A 19,537-nucleotide genomic window follows, 5' to 3' on the forward strand; every position below is an offset into this window, starting at 1 on the left:
TTTATTTTCTAAGAATCAATATATTTTCTTCTTTTGAAATAAATACAAACCAGTTTGAAAGGTGGGGGAATCTATGAGAAGGAGGGGAGAGGGGACAGGCCCCAGTCTTTTTAGTACCAAATGACTCTGGCGCGACCGGAAACGCAGTTACAAATGAGAATAATTTAAATTCTCCACTAATTACAGTATTTACAAAAGCAGGGGAGGGGGTCACCTAGTGCCCCTCTTCCAGGCTGGACAGACATCAATCCCACTGTTAGGCAGGGCGGATGCCCAGTCACCATATCACCTGCACAGTCCTCAGGCCACTAGGCAGTTACGGATTCTCCTGGCATGAGCAGGCAGAGGTGATGGGATGGCCTGTTTTATGCAGTGTCCTAACCTTGGCCCACCACCCTGCACTGCAATGCTGTGAGGTCTCTGGAGCTTTCTGGCCTGTAGGACCTCCCCTCTCTTTGCACAGAGCTACCATGGGCCCTTGGAGTGTTCTGTACAGTCCAGCTGCACTCAGGGCAGGAGGGACCTCCCCCACCCAGCTTCCCCTGAGACTGGCCCCAAGACCAGGAATGAGTCAGTGCAGAGGCCGGTGCCACTCCAGGACAGTGAGCAAAGGGGAGAGAGGTGGCAGGGCACCGTAGATTGGGCTGTGCTGGGCAGTATCAGTCACTATCACTGGTCTCGCTGCTCTGCTCGCCCTGGACCTTGCTGCGGTGTTGCAGAGCCCTATGGTAGGCAATCTGCACTGATTTGCGGATGTTAGACTTGCGGCCCTCTAGCATCTTCTCCTTGTCGAGGTCCTGGTTCACACCCAGAGGAACCAGCTTAGTCCTAGGCAGCCATTGCCTACAAGACGAAGTGAGGATCAATTAAGTCATCTCTGGGAGAGCAATAAGCACCAGCCTTCCTCACTCATTTAAAAACACCTCCTGAGAACAAGGCTCTGGTGGGCACTGGGGTTCTCTGCCCTCAAATAACTGTTCACAGTGATAAAAGAGCCCAGTTAACTGTCACACTGAGCGGTAACCACAAGGTATTTATGGGTGCAAAAAGGAGCCCTGACCTAACCTGAAATAGTACCCTGTCCCACAGGCTCCAGGCAGACTTTACTGGCATTAAAAATCCTCTGCATATAGTTAACAAAAAGATTACATTATGTAAACAAGACAGAAGAGGGATTCAGAGTCTGACTTTATGCCTGCTTTATCCTAATCTTGTCACCATGGAGGCAGAGGTGGGAAAACTAAGTATAGAAATCACCTCGATCTGGGTGGGGAGCCACTCCCATATTTGTCACAGTCACTGATGGTTCTTTGTTTTCTAGTCACAGCTGTTTGTCAGCTGTGCCCAATCAGTTTCTCAGACTTTTTCTTAAAGGCCTAAGTCCCTCCCCCACTGATTGGTGACAGCCCAGCCTGTCTGTTGCTGGAATTTCCTCGCAGTCTGCCCCCATTTCCAGGGTTGTATTTGTGGCTGTGAGTCACCACATGCTCCCCTCCTCCCTTACCAGGTTCGCTTGTTGTCAAAGAAGAGGACGAGGTAGAGATGCTCTCGGGCTTCCTGGGTCATCTGCTCCCCAAGTTTCAGCACCTCTAGTGGGGGCACAGGAATGGGAACCCCATGGTGGAACATACCTTCCCGGGGCATCTTTGGATCAATGATCTGAAGGAATAGTAAGACCTTGGTTTGGTTCAGTCCCCTCTTCCCCAAGACTTACTCTACCTAAGAATTTGGAGACCCTTTGAAGTAGAGACATGGAAAGGTTATCATGCTACTGCAATGCTGACCTTCTTCCTATGCTGAATTACTTCAGAGCCCAAGGGGTCATGGGAGGGAAAAGGGAAAGCTGGAGAAACTAATCAGGGACCTCTAACTCTCTACCTGCCAAAGACCCTTGTACTCTGCAGCTCAGCAGAGAGTAGAAAAAGTCTACTAATTGTAAGTCTGCATTCTGGGGTTGACAGGCAAGGGATATGACAAAAAAAAAGAAGCCTACCAGAGCTGGGTACGATGGATACCCTCGGCATTTGGCCCACACAAGGTCCAGAGCATCCAGCGGGGAGTCCTCATCCTCTGACAGCCAGCCAGCTCCCCGGCCCAGGCTCTTCCTTACCACTTCACAGGAATGGGAGAGAGGGGGCAGATCAGCAGACAGGGGGCTGGTAAGGCCCGGACACTGGGGCCCCAGCATCCCTGGCCTTGGGCGAGGGTACTTACTGCTGTGGCCCACGCCGCGGCCAGTACCCACGGAGTAGGCCTCATTCTCAGTGCCTGAGGTATCTTCACTGCTGTCCTCTGGGAATGTGCCCCGAGAGAAGGAGGGCTTGCCCCTGCCTTGTTTTGAGGGTGTTGTGCTGTAGACAAAACAAAGGGAGCTCAGCTCAAAGAAGAGTGGAGAATGGCATGCTGGGTGTTCTTTCTTCTTTAAACTCCCAGCGTCTAAGATTTTTGGAAAGCAGAAACTACTTAAAGATTTTCAAATCCAAATGCTTTCAGTGGCTTGGCAGTGATTTGACTGATGTGGGCTGGGTTTAGCAGTGGTGATGATGAATGTATACCCTGTCTAAAAGCAATACTGGCCAGATTTGCCAGACCTAGTTTTTAAAAAGAACACAGAAACTGGGAATTTTATGTGGTACTTCTGAATTCATTTTTAAAAACACACCATGCTGGCCAAACAAAATATGTCTGTAGGCCAAATCCAGGCCACAAAGCAAGAGTTTATGCCCTCTGCTCTAAAACATCAGCTGAACCCTGTATGGTTCCCTCCATTCCATTATGGTGATACGCTCATCTATTTCATTTATTTTGCAGAGAACCTTGGATTTGAGCCATCTTAATCTAGGCTGAGATGGCTGCCACCCCACTTCCCATAGGGAAACCCAGAAGGGCATCCCAGAGGCAGGCCTTGATCTGGAGGGCCGGTACCTGGTCCGATCTGAGGCAGCACTGCTGCTGCTACTGCTGCTGGACTCAGAGTCTGAGCTGCTCCGGGGAAGGCTGCAGTCATTACGATATACCAAGAAACTCTTCTTGACTGGCTGGTTTCCACTGCTGAAGCCATTGGCTGGTAAGTCTTGGTTGGGGGGGAAGGGGAGGAGGGAAGGAATCGGTCAGGAAGATGTAGATCAGAGATGACATGGGGGTAAGAGGTACTTAAGAGCCTTGGCTTCCCTTTCTGTGCTGGAATATTCCTCCAACCTTGGCCAGCAGAGCTAGCTCTGGGTGGTGTCCACCACAGCTGGCCACAGCCCTGCCCCACCCCTTACACTTCCCTCAGCAGTTATAGACCTTAGGACACAAATGGCTTAAAGGGCAGGAGATCACCAAGGAGGATGAGAAGAGAAAAGGTGAAGTGATACAATGGAGGGGGGCTTGGATGGGAATCTAGCTGGATCAGTGTCTTTGGGTTTCAGTTTCCCAGTCTGTAAAATGAGGGGATTGAATTAAATGATTCCTAAGGGCCCTTCTAGCTCTGAGATATTATGGGAAAATGAAGGGATGGGTGGAAGTTATGTTGGGAAAGATGGTAGCTTTGCTCACTCTCTTGGGGTACTGGGTGGTGAGGCTCACCCATTGGGGGGTCTTCTGTGGATTTATCACTGTCGCTGTCTGAACTCGAACTGGGCCGGGGGCTCCTACCCCGCTTGCGCTGACGCAGGGAGCCCATGATGGGAAGCTGAGGGGGCCCCACAGGACTGCCTCCGTGGCTGGGGGTCATCTGGCTCTCCCGGTTTTTGGGGGGCCGGCCCGGCCTCTTGGGCGGTCCAGCTGTCTTCGGGTTCTTTTTGGAGAACAGAACTGAGGTTCTCCTGCCCACCTCATGTGCGGGGGTTGAGGACATGTTGGGACCCAGGCCTGGAGCAGAGAAAGAGAGAAGGAAAGTTGGTGAGGGGCCTGATGTGGGAAGGGCAGATGTCATCCAGGGTATGCCCTGGGTGTATAAGTCCAATACTCCAGCTATTGTTGGGGAGATGATTTGAGGGTCATGGAATTGGGAACAGTGTCTCTTATACAAATAGCCAGAGATACAGCTAAGAGGCCCCTGATTGGGGAATGAGGGAGAAAGTACAGCTAGCTGTGCAGGAAAGACCTCTGCCTTGGGGATGGCAGGGGCTGAGTGTGTGCTGCAGAGTCAAAGTCTAATTTGCTTTGGGGTCCACCTTGTTATGGGGTTCAGACCTTTGCTTGTCTCCTGGCTGCTGCTCTCCTCAGCGGCACTGTCTGTCTGCCCATCCTTGTCACAGGCTGCTGGGTGAGGTGTCAGGCTGCCCCGGCTGGAAGGGCCATGGCGCTCAGGCCCATCCCTTCCAGTTTCCCGCTGGTGGGCAAGCTTCCGCCGAAGCGCTGTCATCTCTTTCTTGATCATCTTTGCACGCCGTGAGCGGCCCACACTCTGCTTGCTGGAATTCACTTCATCCAACCGTTCCAGCAACAACTTCAGCTGCTCTTCCACTGGCAGGTGCTTCTGGTTCTCCAACAGGACCAGCCGCTCCTCCTCTGCTGCTAGGAGTGGGGATAGGGGGAAAAGGTCAGATTCAGAGCAGCTCTTTGGCCCCCTTAAATCTGGACAGGCAGTAAGAAGCCCATTCGGTGTCACTAGATGGTTGAATCAGGAGGTCACGGTTCCATTCCTGGTTAGGGCACATGCCTGGTTGCGGGCTCAGTCCCCAGTGTGAGGCGTGCAGGAGGCAGCCGATCAATGATTCTCTCATCATTCATGTTTCTCTCTCACTCTACCTCTCCCTTTCTCTCTGAAATCAATATAAATATATTAATAAGAAGAAAAGAGCCCTAGGCTTGACTCAGTGGATATTAGCCTACGGACTGGAGTCCCAGGTTCGACTTCAGCCAAGGGCATATGCCTGGGTTGCGGGCTTGATCCACGGTGGGGGGCGTGCAGGAGGCAGCCGATCAGTGTTTCTCATCATTGATGTTTCTATCTCTCTCATTCTCCCTTCCTCTCTGAAATCAATAAAGAAATATATTTTTTTAAAAAAGAAAAAAAAAACCCTTCTCCCCTCAGCTGCTCGCCAGGAACAGCCATAAAATAGCAGAACCAAGATGTGAACTGACAGGCATTGCTATCCATTCACCAGCCTGGCTTCCTGGGGATAGCTTGTCACTGCTCAGCCTAAGTGCTTCCCACCTACACTGCCTGCTCCCAGGAGGGGACTTTTGGAAAGCAGTTCATCCCTAGCATTGGCCTCTTATGTGTGTGTGACTCATCACCCACCATCTTCAGTGTGGTGTGGGGCCTCGTCTCCAGCCAGGTTGTGGGGGATATGCATGCCCGTCTCAAAGTCAATGCCCATTTTTTCTGCCTGGCGCCGGGCCTGGCGGAGCACAGCACCACCCTGCTCACGGAGCCGCACCGCTGCCCGGTAGAAGATGGTGTCCTTGGCGTTATACTTGAGGCAGTTGCTGACGATGAGGTTGAAGTCCTCCTCAAAATCATCAAAGTTCAGGTAGCGATAAGCCTCCAAGTTCTGCTTCATGGTGAAAAAATCCATGGGCTTTTTGATGTGGTCTAGGTAGTCAGGTACCTGGGATAACAGGGTAGGTGTAGCTAAGTGGAGATATGCTTCTCATTCCCCCTGAACCCCTGCCCCTAATACTACCCCTTGAAATGCATCCAATAACCTCCTCCCACCAGTTAGAGGTAGGCGTATAGCTCAGGGGAAAAGAGAGCTGGATTCAGTCTTGACTTTACCAGTCACAAGCTGTGTGATCTTGGCAAGTCTCTTAATCTCTCTGGACCTTCTTTTCCTGGCCTGGAAAAGTGATAAAATTACTGCCAAATCCACCTCCTACAGCCGTATGAGGCTTCAACAAGAAAATAGCTAGGGGAGTCCTCTGGAAGTAATACGAGCTTGCATTCCTATAGCTCTTTTTTGCTTATCATTAAGACTTATAAGGAGACTGCTGCCTTAGGCCTCTCATTTTATACCTTTTAGAAAGAAGAGTCTGCCAATCAGAACCTAGGGCTTCAGAGCTGATTCTTTAGGTGCTGAGCCTTCTAAAGTCTCCGTTCTAGGGGTCAGCACCCAGAAAGTATCTTCCTGCCCTGTGATTATTCATTTGGCAGACTCAGTCCCTGCCTCTGGGGAGTGCAGATTGCCTCCCATTCTGGGCACTTGTAGTATGAAAGGGACAAGACAGAGTCCAGGTGATGCATGTGGCTCCAGTTCATCCTGGAGCCCCAGAGTCACCAAGCCCCTCTCTTCAAGGTCCCCTCCTAGTCCCTGGCCCAGATCTGCAGCAGGGGTCCAACTGGGAGAGGAACAGAAAGAAGGTGGAGTGAGGGGAAGGGATTCTTACTTCGTCCAATTCGGTTACCTCAGACAGAGGGACCGGCTCGCTGAAGATGTTGCCTGTGTCCTTCTCTTGGAGCTGCTCCAAGGTTTTGCGAAGGAGGATGAGAAAAGGGGTCAGCTGCATCTCCATGGCAATCTGCTGGACCTTGATCTGACACACATAAAGGCCCAATCAGCCAGGCCCAGGCCAGTCCCTTGGTAGAGGTCTGAGGAGATGGTCAAAGCTGGTTTGGGAATTCGCCTTCCTTCCCACCCCCAACAGCTGGGTGTACTCACTCAGGTCTATTTTCTACAACGCCCCACCCAGTGAAACTCCCCAACTACTCTGGCCTTTCCCTTCTTTGATTTAACTTACAGCACTCGCTACCTGTATCACATAATTAAGAGTTCCATTCATTCTCTCCTCTGACATTCTGTTTCTGGTGAGCCCGAGAGCACACTGAGCATCAACCCTATTACTTGCTGGCTAGACAACACATGCTTTTCCTTCTCCCACATATGTTTTCTCCTCTGGAAAACAGAGCTGGCCCAGGAGCACTCACCGTCTCCCTTTTGAGTTTCTCCCGCTTGCGAATCAGCTCTACCAGCAGCCGAGCTCTCTCTAGGTCATGCCGGAGCCGCTGCCAGGACTTGAGCTGTTCTTTGAGGGCCCAGTTCTTATCCTCAGAATCTCTCTGTAGAAGCAAAAAGGGAGTCAGAAGATGATGAGGAAGTCAGAGGAAAGGGCAGAGGAGAGGATAGCCCAGAAAACTGGGGCTAAGGGCAGGTAAAGCCAAAGGAGGGAGCACAGGAACTTACTGGCAGGTGTGCCAGCTCAAGTGGGAGCTCCTCAACCTAGGTGTCCCCTGTGCCAATGCTTGGTATACACTTGTTGAGTAAATGAATAAACACATAGGAACAGTACCCTTCTACAAGTAGATAATTTGTAAGAATTTCTTCCTGGTTCTCCCTCCAGGAAGCATGCCCCTTCCATTCCCTTCCCCTTCTCCTCCAGGAAGCATGCCCCTGCCATTCCCTTCCACGCCCCCTCTCAAGAAAAAAAATTTCTTCCTGAGCCTGGTTTGAAGGCTAGCTTAAAAAAGGGAACAGTCTAAGCTCTCAGACACTGGATGCTATAGTTACAAATCTTTTTATATATTTATACACACACACACACACACACACATATACACATACACATACATATATATGTATTACTGATTTCAGAGAGAAAGGGAGTGAGATAGAGAGATATAAACATCAATGATGAAAGAGAATCACTGATTGGCTGCCTCCTGCACGCCCCCTACTGGGGCTCAAGCCCGCAACCTAGGCATGTGCCCTTGATTGGAATTGAACCTGGGACCCTTCAGTCGCAGGCCGATGCTCTATCCACTGATCCAAATTGGTTAGGGCATATAGCTACAAATCTTGATCCTTACCCCCTGGTATTAGTTCCCAGAGCCCACAGGGAATATGACACAGTACCCCAATTTGGTCACAGTTCCTCTGAGACTGCAAATGTGTCTGCAGGCGGCGTAACAGCGGGACCCCGTTCCGTGACTGCCGCTTCAGTGTCCAGTAGCTGTGCAGCCTCTGCATGAACTGGCTCTTCCTCTGGATTGTTAGGCGGTTGGTAATTTTACTGAGCCTAGGAAGCAGGATAACAAATTTTCTTATGTAAAACAAGGGTGTCTAGCTAGTCTACTGTCAAAAAGTTTGTGACATCAGGCTTAAGGCAAAGAGCAAACAGTGCCATCAATGGCACCTCAGCAGACAGGAAGCCAAACTCCCAGCACTAATCCAGATCCCTAACCCTGCCCTGTTCCCCAGGGGGCCAGGGAGTTTGGCTCCTAAGATTGCTCTATTTGACCCTGGGATACCCACCTCACACTGAGCGTTACAAGGTACAGTATAGAAATTGACTAGGTAAAGTAAGAGTTAAAAATAACTGATCACAGCCCTCATTTGGATTCACAGTGGCAGTAATTACTTTGTGACTCCTTAAGCATTTCCTTCCCCCCTTTTCATTCCAGTTCTCCTTTCAGTGTCAGACTATTTCTTCTTCTGTGGCTGGTAGCTATTACATTCTCTTTCTTCCTAACTTAAAACCACACCATCAAAGTGAAGGGCAGTTTAAAATATATGTTAGGTCTGCCAGATAAAACTGGGAAGTTTCTGGCTCCTAATGTAAGAGTCAGGTGACTTGTTATAGCTAATCTCTTTTGGATTTTTTTTTAAACTTCTACATAGCTCCTGATAGGAAGAAGATAACCCAACCCTGTCACTTCACTCAGGGGGCTATCAGTCTCCAGGAGGGTTTGTTCTTCCCAACCTGTCCACTGCTCCCCACATACCTGTGTGGTGGAATGCAGGGCACTGAAACCACAGGTGCTGCTGCCCTCTTCTCTGCCAGGATCTTTCGTGCCTTTTTCATCTTGATCCGGGACTTGGCCTTGGCCTTCTTGACCTTCTCTGAACTCCAACTCTTACCCTCATCCTCCTCCTCATCCTCCTCCTCCTCACCCTCACTGTGGGACAGGGCAGGCAGCCGGCGAGCCGAACCTGGGGGTGTATGGATGTCACAGTAGGCAGTTTTGCGAACGCTGAAGGAGGTGCCGTTGGCACCTGTCTCCCGCACAGGCTCCATCTTCATGTAAAGGCCGGCCTGCTGGGCACATGTCACGTGGAAGGCTGTGTAGCAGTTGGCTTTGTGGCACTGAATGCAGGCCCCTGAGCCCCGCTGTTTGCAAATGTAGCAGGTGAGCTTCCAGCGAGCTGGCGGGATGTGCTCGATGCTGTCGATTGGCTCCAGGAAGACTGTGTTGGCAAAGCAGACCTCAGGGATCCACAGGGCACACACCACATGGGCCCAGCGCCCATCATCTGTCTGCTTAAAGGCACCACCCTTATTGGGGCACAGGGCACAGTCCACAGCACGTGAGGGTGATTGGAGACAGCGGCGGCACAGCCACTGGCCCTCAGGGATATAGGGGACGCCATAGCACTCCTGGTGCACAGCCAGGTTGCACATGTCACAAAAGAGAATGACATTGCTGTTCTGGCATTCACCATCATTGCAGATACAGCACACAGCATCCTCATCCACTAGTGCATTGGGGTCGCCTTTATTGTGGCTCTCAAAGTAGGACTCCTTCTCCAGCCGGTCCATTAAGTACTCAAAGATCTCCTGCGGGATGGGACTCACACCCTCCGTCTTCCGTCGTTCGTTCATGATATCCAGCCAGATGTAGTCCTCTTCATCCATGTCATACTCTACCTCCTCATCCAGCTCCTCTGCTGACTTCTCAATGTACCTGCAGTGCACACAGGCAGCTCAGCATCATATGGTTGAGTTTTTCCTCCCTTAAAGACAGTGTGTTACATTTGCCAAATATTTACTCTAGGCCAGGCCTGTACCTTCACATATGTTGTCTCATACCATCCTTACCTTAACCCCAAGCACTATAGGTCCTGTAATCATTCCTGTTTTGCAGAAAAGGAAGCATAGTTTTGAGGTTACTGCACCTGCCCTAGCTCTCTTGTGAGAAAGTGGTAAAGCTGGGAAGTGGCATTAGGCCTGCCAACTCCAAACCTCATGTCCTACCTGCTACACAGCCTCCCTTGGGGTGCAGAGGCTCAACCAGATTCCTAAAGGGAGGAAAAATGGGGCAGATAGGACCCATCTGGATGATAGTACAAAGAGTCAGTGGAAGGAAGTTCCTCAGGTGTCACTTGCAAATTATATGTATGTTGTTTTAGCACCAGCTGGCAGTGTCCTGAATGGAGCTGCTGTGGGTCTTGTCAGCTGTTGCCAGCACCAGCTCAGGGCTCCCTCAAACTATAGGTCTGTCTTTGTTCTCTGAATAGCATTGGGAGATAACAATCAGAATAGTTAAGATATACTGTGAGCCAGGTATTGTGCTAAATTACCACATTTATTTTCACCACAGCCATAAGGTCAATGTTCTTATTGCCCTTATTTTGCAGATGAGGAAATTCAAGTTTTGAGAAGTTAATTAATTGCCCAACACAGAAAGGTCACACAACCAGGAAGTGGCAAAGCTAGGATTCAGACTCCACCCTGGGGCACTCACTGGGCTCCCCACACCCTTACCATGCTCTGGATCACCTGGACTCTAGTATTATAAAGCTATAGGGAGCTACAATAGAATGAATGGGGCTTTGGCTTCTAACAAACCTTAATTTAAATCCTGGCTCTGAAAAAAATAAAAATCTGGCTCTGCTACTTTGTGACCTTCAGGGCATCACTGCTCTTTTCTGAACCCGTTTTATTGATGATAGAATTAAGATAATAATATTTACTCCCAAAGATGCTGTCAGGATTAAATGGAATTACAAAATTAAATGGGCTAAATCAAGTGGCACACAGCAAGCTGCACCTCTTCTCTCCACAAGGGAAATGGGGCTCTGGTGCTAGAGCAGGCCAGGCAAACATAGACTCTGGAGCCATGCTTTATTTTATTTTTAAAAATATATTTTTATTGATTTCAGGGAGGAAGAGAGAAGGGGGGGAGAAAGGGAGAGAGGGAGAGAGAGAGAGGGAGAGAGGGGGGGGGGGAGAGAGAGAGAGATATTAACATCAATGAGAGAAGAAGCATTGATCAGCTGCCTCCTGCATAACCCCCACTAGGGATCAATCTGGGCATGTGCCCTGACCAGGAACCAAACTGTGACCTCCTGGTTCATAGGTCAACACTCAACCACCGAGCCATGCCAGCCGGGCTGGAGCCATCTTTATATGATAGCAGGCAAGTGAGCTAGCCTCCCTGGGCCTAGGTTTCTTCATCTTAAAGTGGTGATGTTAATATGGACTTATTTCATATAGCTATTGTAAGCATTGAGTTAATACAAGTAAAGTACTTAGGAACAGTACCTGGCATGCAGTAAGTACTCAATAAATGTTAGGTTTATCATTAGCTTTTGTATAACCCTGACCAAGCACCTTGCTTCGATTATAGCTGTGTATATGTGTTGAACTTCTCCATAGGATAGAGGCAAGAACCATGTTTGATTTACCACACAGAAACAGGTTTCCAGTGTTGTTCATTTAAAAGGTATTTTGGGGGTGGAAGGGAAGAGAGAGACTTAAATGCTATGTCTATAGGAAGCAACTTATTCCTTAGCCCTTTACCTCTTCCCAAAGGTGACTACAATGCCCTCATCCTTGAAAAAGGGTGTGGCTCAGAGATAGTGTGAACCGTATGGCCCCTTCCAGACCTTGAAAACAGCTCCAAAACTTTTCTCTGCCAAGACATTACTGATGGTGCATAACACACTTCCACAGTGCACCCAGATTACAGGCTACAGCACAGATAAGGTAGGTTGCATGTCATGTAGAATTCCTGGCTCACCAGCTGACACTCCACCCTCCCACTCCCCCTCAAGAAAGCACTCAGATGCAAGCAAGAGAAAGTGGTGTTATTAGATTCTCAATTCTTCCCAAATTTACATGGAAAGCAAATAATTTCCCAAACTAGGGCCGTTTTGCTAACAAAAGTAATAAATTACATGCAACATACCTCCAACTGATAGAGAACAGACCTGATCCCCAGGAGGTAAGAGTGGAAGGAGGAAGAAAAGGAGCAGAATGAGCTGGGCTAAGCTGCCTATCAGAGCAAAGATCGCCATTAGGAGGGAGCCATTAGGAGGGAGGGCAGGCCCTGAGGGGCCTCTGTGTTGGGGATGGACATGACAGTCTAACAGAAAAGAGATAGTGGAAAGTCAGAAGGAGGTGAAGCTGGGCTGGATAGAAAGGAAGGAGACTGGCTAACACAAGAACAGGCGAGAGAAAAAAGTGACACACTGAGCCAAATTACTTGGGTTCCCACAGATTTGCCTTTTATGACATTAGTATATCATCATATGGATGGCACTTTTGGTAAAAACTTTTCATATAAAAACCTTTATAAGTCCTTCTCAGAGATCAGGCCTTCTGATTAGTTGACACCAAAGATTGCTCCTTAACTAACTCATCAGAATGCCTTTTTTGCCTTGGGTGCCTACTCTCAGAGGTAACTTTTACACTTGGTTTTTGTACCGTCCTTCAGCTAGGCTTTCTGTATATAATTTTATGACCACATTGCCCCACCCCTTCATTTTTACCCCATGTTCAAGGAATTTAGCCTATGCCTGCGAGTTTATTAAGAGCCACTGTGAAAATAAAAGAGAGCCACTGTGACAAACTTTTGGAAGGAAGTGGGGTACCAAGCCATTGGAGGATTACAAAATATAGTTGATGGAAACACTGCTTAGGCATGCTAAAGGATGGGCATGCTAAATAACAGAACAATGGGGAAATTACCCCTGCAGATTTACAAATTGCTTTTAGGACTTTATGAAATCAGTGTCCCAGTCTTTTACCTTTAAGTCAGCAGAGGAATATTAAACCAGCTCTACAGATGGAGTCACTAGAATACCAGAGCCAGATGCCTTTCCCAAAGTCACACAGTGAGGGAATGGAGAGGCTCAGGAACCAGAGAAGGGATCCTCTGATACAGTGGAAATAGTGCAGCTTTGGCGTCAAAAGAACCTGGGTTTGAATACTGGTTCAGCTACCTACTGGCCTTTGACTTTTGGTAAGTCTAGCCCCCTTTCTGTAGTTTCCTCATCTGTGGAATGAGAACAATACCTACCTAAGTGGGTTATGAGAATAACATGAAGGAGTAGTTATAGTAAGTGCCACCATCATTAGCTGGGGTACTGTTCCTCTTACTGCCCTAAGAGTGTGCTCCTGCTACCTTTTATCCCTGCTATTCTCCTATCTGCTGCCTGTCACTGCTCTCCGGCTCCTGAGCCCTGCTTCACCAGTGTTCCAGAGTTAGGAGGCAGAGGTGGCCTTACCGGTAATAGGAAGTTGGCCGGGGTGGGGCATCAGGGGTGTCCTGCTCCAGCTCCCGGTATACAACCTCTGGCAACTTGGGAGTGGTGCTGGCAGAAGCATTATGGTGGTGGTGATGGTTGGAATCCTTGCGCTTCTCCTTGTTCTTATGCTTGCCTGACTTGGGAGTCACAGCTGGCGTCTCAGTGTTCTCTTTGTTGCTGCCATTCTCAGGGGCCTCCTCGGGGGCCTCATCATCCTCTGACACCACATCTAGGTTGTCAAAGATGCTGATGCGATGGACGCGGCCGTGCAGGTCTACCTCCACCATGCGCTGGGCCTGTGCATAGCTCATCACCTCACGGCTGGGTGACTGTGATACCTCTGAGGGGCTGGGTGACTGCTTGTTGGCTGGGCGTGACTGGCGCCCCTTCTTCTTGTGCTTACGGAGAGGAGTCTGCTGCGGGGGTGGTGGGTTGTCGTGGTCATAATGGTACAAATGGTACTCAATACCACTGTAACTCTTGTAGACCTTGCGGCAAGTCTCCACGGGGCACTCATATGGTGGCTTAGTTGCCCGCAAGTTGTGGCAGAAAGTCTTCACGTCAAAGTCCACCCCCATGCTGTCACATCTAGAATTTACAGATAAGTTAGCATAGGCCTGGGGAAGAGTTTATGACCACTCCCTCCACTCCCTCCAGCCCTTCCTCTCTTCAAGGATCCTGGCCAGCCCACCTCTACAGCATATGCAAATACCATCTTTTCCACATCATGGCCACAGTATGGGCCTCATCACCTCTTGCCTGGTTATTCTGCCCTATGCCTTAACTCTTCTAGTCTAATATTGCATAATGTGGCCAGAGTGATGTTTTTACCAAGTAGCAACAGTCATTTCAATCTATGATTAAAAGCTTTCTGATGCTCCCTACTTACTTCAGGATAATATCCAAATTCCCTATGTTGACATTCAAGTGCTCCTTTCATTGTCTGGCCCTAGTCCTCCTTTCCAGACTCTTCTTTTCACCAGTTGCAGCTGTGTTTCTGTCTATCCAAGGCAACTTGCCATTTCCTGAAAGTTATAACCTCTCCTTCCTGCAAGACGATCTCTATTGGAATGCCTTCCATCCTTTCTGATTGGTGAGCTCCTACTCATTCTTCAAAACCCAGATTAAATGTCACTTCTGTTAAGTCTTTGTCTCTCCTATGGGGAACTTTGCTTTCATAGCATTCCATTTTCACCTCTTTGTCTCCTCCCACTAGACTGGGAGCTATGCACTGCAGACACCAGAGCCTACCCACCTTTATATCCCCAGTACTTGGAATTCAGTGGACATTCAGTTTTTGGCAAATGAATGAATAACTTGTTGAATGAACAGAGGGATGAGGGATCAGCAGATTTGGAGCTGAGAGAGATGGATGAAGGCTAGTGTTAGCCCATGTAGTAGCTTGAATGGGTAGCAATGATTTAGTCCTGGTATCCAGCAGAATCACTGGATTATAGAACAAATTAGTTCATTTCTGAGGTCTTTAGGGGAAGTCTATGTCCTGGCCCTGGCAGCTGTACCAAGTCCTAAGGGTACAAACAGGAACAAGACAATCCAGGCACACTCAACTCCATGCTGGTCCTCAGGGCCCTCCCATTCTCCTCTCCAGTGTTCCTGGGTGAATGGAGACAGCAGATGGCACCAGCCCCCAGGAAGCCCAGCTTAGTCAGAGACTGCCCCAGTTTCTCCAGGCTTAGTTGAGTTTAACAATTCAGCTAGGGGCTTGGCACCATTCCAGGTAGTGCCACCCTGAGCTCCCTGACAAACAAGGACCCCTCTAGGCCTCTATTCTCCTGCAGCTTAACCAAGCAAGTGGGCTGCTTCAGCCTCTCTTTGTCAAAGCATCCAACTTCCACGTCAGTAAAACTATTAGTTAAACTCCAGCTTCCTTCTACTTCCTACCTGCTTCTGTGTCTTTAAACACAGACCAATTAGAAGCACAAATAAGCTCTCCTCTTTCAATGATGGGTCCCTGGTGAACACTGCAGCTCTGCTGCCCTGGCTCCCCACCTTCCGAAGTAGCACAGAGACCCGGGCTGATGTCCCGCTGGGAGTCAGTGGCAGAGGCACAGGGGAGGGAGCCAAAAACTTAGATCTGAAAGGCTGTGGGCCCAGGGTGGCGGCGTAACTCAGGGGGCTAGAGGAAGTTGGGGGCGGGAGCCGGAGGGATCAGGCCCAGCCCAGGCGGTGCCCGCAGCCCTCCCCGGATGAGGCGAGGTTTCTCTTTTGTCGAAGTGTAACAAGTTAAACAAGGCTCCCCTCCTGAAGTTGACCCTGGTAGCCACGAAGGATACACTGTTGCCCGGGATTCCTGCTGGGAGCGAAGGCACTGTCAGTTCTCCCGCCTGGAGGGGGCTGGGGCGGCCCGAGGGGCACCTGGGCAGGACTGCTCAGTGCGCGCCCCACAAAAGTACTCAACTCCTTCCCCGCTAGCCACTCTCGCCCTGGTCCCAGGCCCGCACTCACCGGCCACCTTGAGTCCGGGCTCATCGCCGGGGCCGCCCGCCGGGGCTCCGACCCCACTTGGCGGGGAAAGACGGGCCGGGGAGGGAGAGCCCCAATTCCGGAGACTTCAGACCTCGCCACCCCGGCCCCTTGCCGTCCCACGCTCTGGCCCCGGCTCCCCGGGATTCCCGCGCTGACCCCCGCCGCTCCCGGTTCCGCCGGAGCCCCGGTGTCTCAACTCTGTCGGCTGTCTCCTGTTTCGAGAGCCCCTAAATTGCCCGGTCTCGGGACCGGCGCCGCTGGAACAATGGAGGCTCCCGGAGGCAGCGCGGGGACGGCGGCAGCAGAGACGGTGGCGGCAAAGGCAGGGACAGCGGCGGCGGCGGCAGCGGCGGCGACGGCGTCTGCGCAGGGTAAACGTAGTGCCGCGGCGCTGCCGAACTGCACTTTCGCCACAAATCTCCGCCCGCCAACCGAGGCTCCAGAGACCATGCTCTGGAACTCGTAAGGGCCACCTGAACATCCCACAGGGCTTCTCTAGCACCTCCATCTTAGAGTTGAGTTTAGTCGCGGTACCCAGGATCCGGAGTGGTCGGGCCATGTGTGGCGAATCTGCGGTCCCGAACGTTGAGCGCGGGGCTGGACTGGAGGAGCCCGCCCTTCTCCCTTCCCCCTCAGTCTCCTCCCTCCCTTGTCCCTCCCCGACGCTGGCGCCGCGGCTGCGGTGGAGTCCTGGCCTTGGTCTCCCAGGAAGGCGGCGAGGCGGGGCCAGAGCCATGGGGCGGGGCTGGGGGGGCAGGGCAAAGAGCAAGAGGGACGTGGGCTTGAGCCTAAGGAAGACCCGGATTTATGGTAGGGGCGGGGCTGGAGGAGAATAAACCAGCCTGTGGGGCGGGGCTTTAGAGGGGGCGGGCTTTAGAGGGGCGAGGTCACATGTAAAATACCTCCTGGCTAGGAGAATAGGGCCTGAACCAGGGCAGAGTGAGACTAAACCGGAGTGGGGGCCTCAGGAAACTAAGGGCGGGGCTTTGGATGGGTGTGGAAGGTGGAGCTGGGATTGGAAGAAAGGATAGACCTGGGGAAAACGAAGCGAGGCTTCAAGGAAGGGGCGGGACTTGGGAAAGGTAAAGGGGCGGAACTAGACGGAAAAGGCGGTACCGGGTTAGGAATAACGGGGCGTGGCTGAAGGAAAGGGAAGGAGCTTGGGAAAGGTAATGGAGCAAGACTGGAGGCAAGGTGTGGATCCGAAAGAAGGGACCGGATTTGGGGAGGTGCAGAGGGCTGTTGGGGCGTGAAAGGGCTTGTCTACGGTAAAATGGGATTCCGATACCTGGAACCCTGTAGGTTGGCGGAGTTATGTATCAGGGCTACGGTTTGCCGAGTGGGAGATGAACTGGACTCTGCCAGGATAACTCAGTTGGAGCATCGTTCAGATGCACCTGGGTTGCTGGCTCTGTCCAGGTCAGGGCACGTGCAGGAATCAACCAATGACTGCATAGGTGTGTGGGACAACAGGTCGTTTCTCTCATCAATAAATTTTATTTTTTTATATTTATTTTAGAGAGGAAGGGAGAGATAGAAACATCAATGATGAAAGAGAATCATTGACTGGCTGCCTCCTGCATGCCTCCCACCCGGGATGGAGCCCCCAACCCAGGCATGTGCCCTTGACCGGAATTGAACCCAGGACCCTTCAGTCTGCAGGCCGACACTCTAGCCCAGGGGTGGGCAAACTTTTTGACTCGAGGGCCACAATGGGTTCTTAAACTGGACTGGAGGGCCGGAACAAAAGCATGGATGAAGTGTTTGTGTGAACTAATATAAATTCAAAGTAAACATCATTACATAAAAGGGTATGGTCTTTTTTTTTTTTTTAGTTTTATTCATTTCAAACAGGCCGGATCCAGCCCGAGGGCCGTAGTTTGCCCACAGCTGCTCTAGCCACTGAGCCAAACTGGCCAGGGCTCATCAATAAATTTTAAAAACACAGACAGCTGGTTTTAATGTGGCTAGGCCACTTAGTAGCTACATGAACTAGGGCAAGTTGTTAAATTCTTACTACCTCAAATTTCTTGTAAAACGCAGCTCCAAAGCTTTATTGATAGTTCTTGGGGCTTTGGAAAACTTTGGTGCTAGGGAGAGTCCATTTGTTAAACATGCTTATCACTAAGCCTCCAGTTTTGCCATCAAAGAGGAGTGTGAAAGAGTCTTTCAGGGTTTGGGGGCAAAGCCCAAAGGATCTGGAAACTTCTATTTTATGTTATTGCAAACCTTGCATTCGACCCACTATAATGTATGTTTTTGTATACAGTGTTTTCCAAAAAAAAACACAAAACCATCTTTAATAAAATCGACACTCAAGGAAGATGTTTGCTGGTTAAGATCTTGGGATCTGGAGTCAAACTGAAGAGTTCTCTTCAATAAAGCGACTTAGTCACTCTGTACCTCAGTTTCCTCATTTGTTAAATGGAGAGAAAATATAGTCCTACCTCACAGGATTGTTGTGAGGATTAAATAGATGATGCTTATAAGTCACCTAGTATAGTGTGTGATATGTAATGAATACTCAAAATATTAGCTGTTTTTATTATCCTCATTCAGAAAACTCAGACTAAATGGATGAAAACAGAGTTAATATAGTCATTTTAATGTATTTTATTGATTTTTTACAGAGAAGAAGGGAGAGGGATAGAGAATTAGAAACACCGATGAGCGAGAAACATCGTAGCCCTCCTCTATCAGCTGCCTCCTGCACACCCCTCACTGAGGATGTGCCCGCAGCCAAGGCACATGCCCTTGGCCGGAATCGAACCCAGGACCCCGCAGTCTGAAGGCCGACGCTCTATCCACTGAGCCAAACCAGTCAGGGCAATATAGTCATTTTAAAGCTGACCCCTTTTGTCCTAGTTAGTCACTCAATGATTAGAGCGATGGTCGGAGTACTGAAGGGTCCTGGGTTCGAGTTTGATCAAGAGCAGATACCTAGGTTGCAGGCTCAATCCCTGGCCTTGGTTTGGAGTGTGTGTGGGAGGCAACCAGTCAGTGTATCTCTTTCACATCGATGTTTTTCTCTGTCTCTCCCCCTCCCTTCCACTCTCTCTAAAAATTAATGGAAAAAATATCCTTGGGTGAGGATTAACAAAACAAACAAACAAACAAAAAATTCTGATCTCTTTTGAATTCAGGAACCCCTTTAAGAGTCTGATGAGCCCTGGCCTGTTTGGCTCAGTGGATAGAGCGTCAGCCTGCGAACTGAAGGGTCGCAGGTTTGATTTAGGCCAAGGACACATGCCTCAGTTGTGGGCTCCATCCCCAGTAGGGGCCGTGCAGGAGGCAGCCAATCAGTGATCCTCTCTCATCACTGATGTTTCTCTCTCTCCCTCTCCCTTCCTCTCTTAAAAATCAATAAAAACATTATGCTAAGTGAAATAAGCCAGTCAATGAAAGAAAAATACCACATGATCTCACTCGTTTATGGATAATAAAGACCATTATAAACTGATGAACAAAAATAGATACAGAGGCAGAGCAGCATCGAACAGACTGTCAAACTACAGCAGGAAGACCAGGGAGGGTTGTAGGGGAGGGGGGTAAGAGATCAATCAAAGGACTTGTATGCATGCATATAAGCATAACCAATGGACACAAGACACTGGGCAGGGAGGGTTAGGGGAGGCCGGGGGAAGGTCAAGGGGAAGAAAAAAAGAGGAGACATATGTACTACTCTTTGTAATATTTTAAGCAATAAAACAAAATTTTAAAAAATCAATAAAGAAATATATTTTTTAAAAAATAGTCTGACGAACGCTATGGCCTGTCTCCTCTGTCAGCAAAAACATACACACAGTTTTACTTATCACTTCTGAAAGTGTTTCAAGAATGTCTGAAGAAATGATTGGATGATTGTGTATTAG

At 49.7% G+C, this 19,537-nt stretch overlaps 1 protein-coding gene across 11 annotated transcripts; it reads right to left on the reverse strand.

The window, feature by feature from the left end:
- BRPF1 (bromodomain and PHD finger containing 1) lies at nt 1–16,004 on the reverse strand. 11 transcript variants are annotated; one of them, XM_070390646.1, is made up of 14 exons: nt 15,645–16,004; nt 13,158–13,766; nt 8,651–9,610; nt 7,782–7,944; nt 6,857–6,988; nt 6,337–6,465; nt 5,234–5,543; nt 4,180–4,500; nt 3,571–3,855; nt 2,926–3,073; nt 2,215–2,351; nt 1,994–2,112; nt 1,505–1,659; nt 1–843 (listed from the first exon to the last, which is right to left on the reverse strand). In XM_070390646.1, the coding sequence occupies exons 2-14, from the start codon at nt 13,754–13,756 to the stop codon at nt 660–662; spliced, it is 3,642 nt and encodes a 1,213-aa protein (XP_070246747.1). In that variant the 5' UTR covers nt 13,757–13,766; nt 15,645–16,004; the 3' UTR covers nt 1–659. The 11 variants fall into 11 exon arrangements, with proteins under 11 accessions (XP_070246747.1, XP_070246746.1, XP_070246745.1 ...); XM_070390645.1 differs by having other exon boundaries at nt 4,180–4,503; XM_070390644.1 differs by having other exon boundaries at nt 6,319–6,465.
- Nucleotides 16,005–19,537: the final 3,533 nt, after the last annotated feature.

Source organism: Myotis yumanensis, unplaced genomic scaffold, assembly GCF_028538775.1.
Source record: "Myotis yumanensis isolate MYYU_CA2020_CCGP unplaced genomic scaffold, mMyoYum1.0.hap1 SCAF_14, whole genome shotgun sequence".
NCBI classification, from domain to species: Eukaryota; Metazoa; Chordata; class Mammalia; order Chiroptera; family Vespertilionidae; genus Myotis; species Myotis yumanensis.

Coding starts and splice junctions, on each gene's coding strand:
- BRPF1 (XM_070390638.1), bottom strand. CDS start 13,756: ATGGGGGTGGACTTTGACGTGAAGACTTTCTGCCACAACTTGCGGGCA. Junction 4,504..5,233: donor CCCACACCACACTGAAGATG/GTGGGTGATGAG, acceptor CCCCACTCCTAG/CAGCAGAGGAGGAGCGGCTG. Junction 1,660..1,993: donor ATCCATCGTACCCAGCTCTG/GTAGGCTTCTTT, acceptor CTATTCCTTCAG/ATCATTGATCCAAAGATGCC.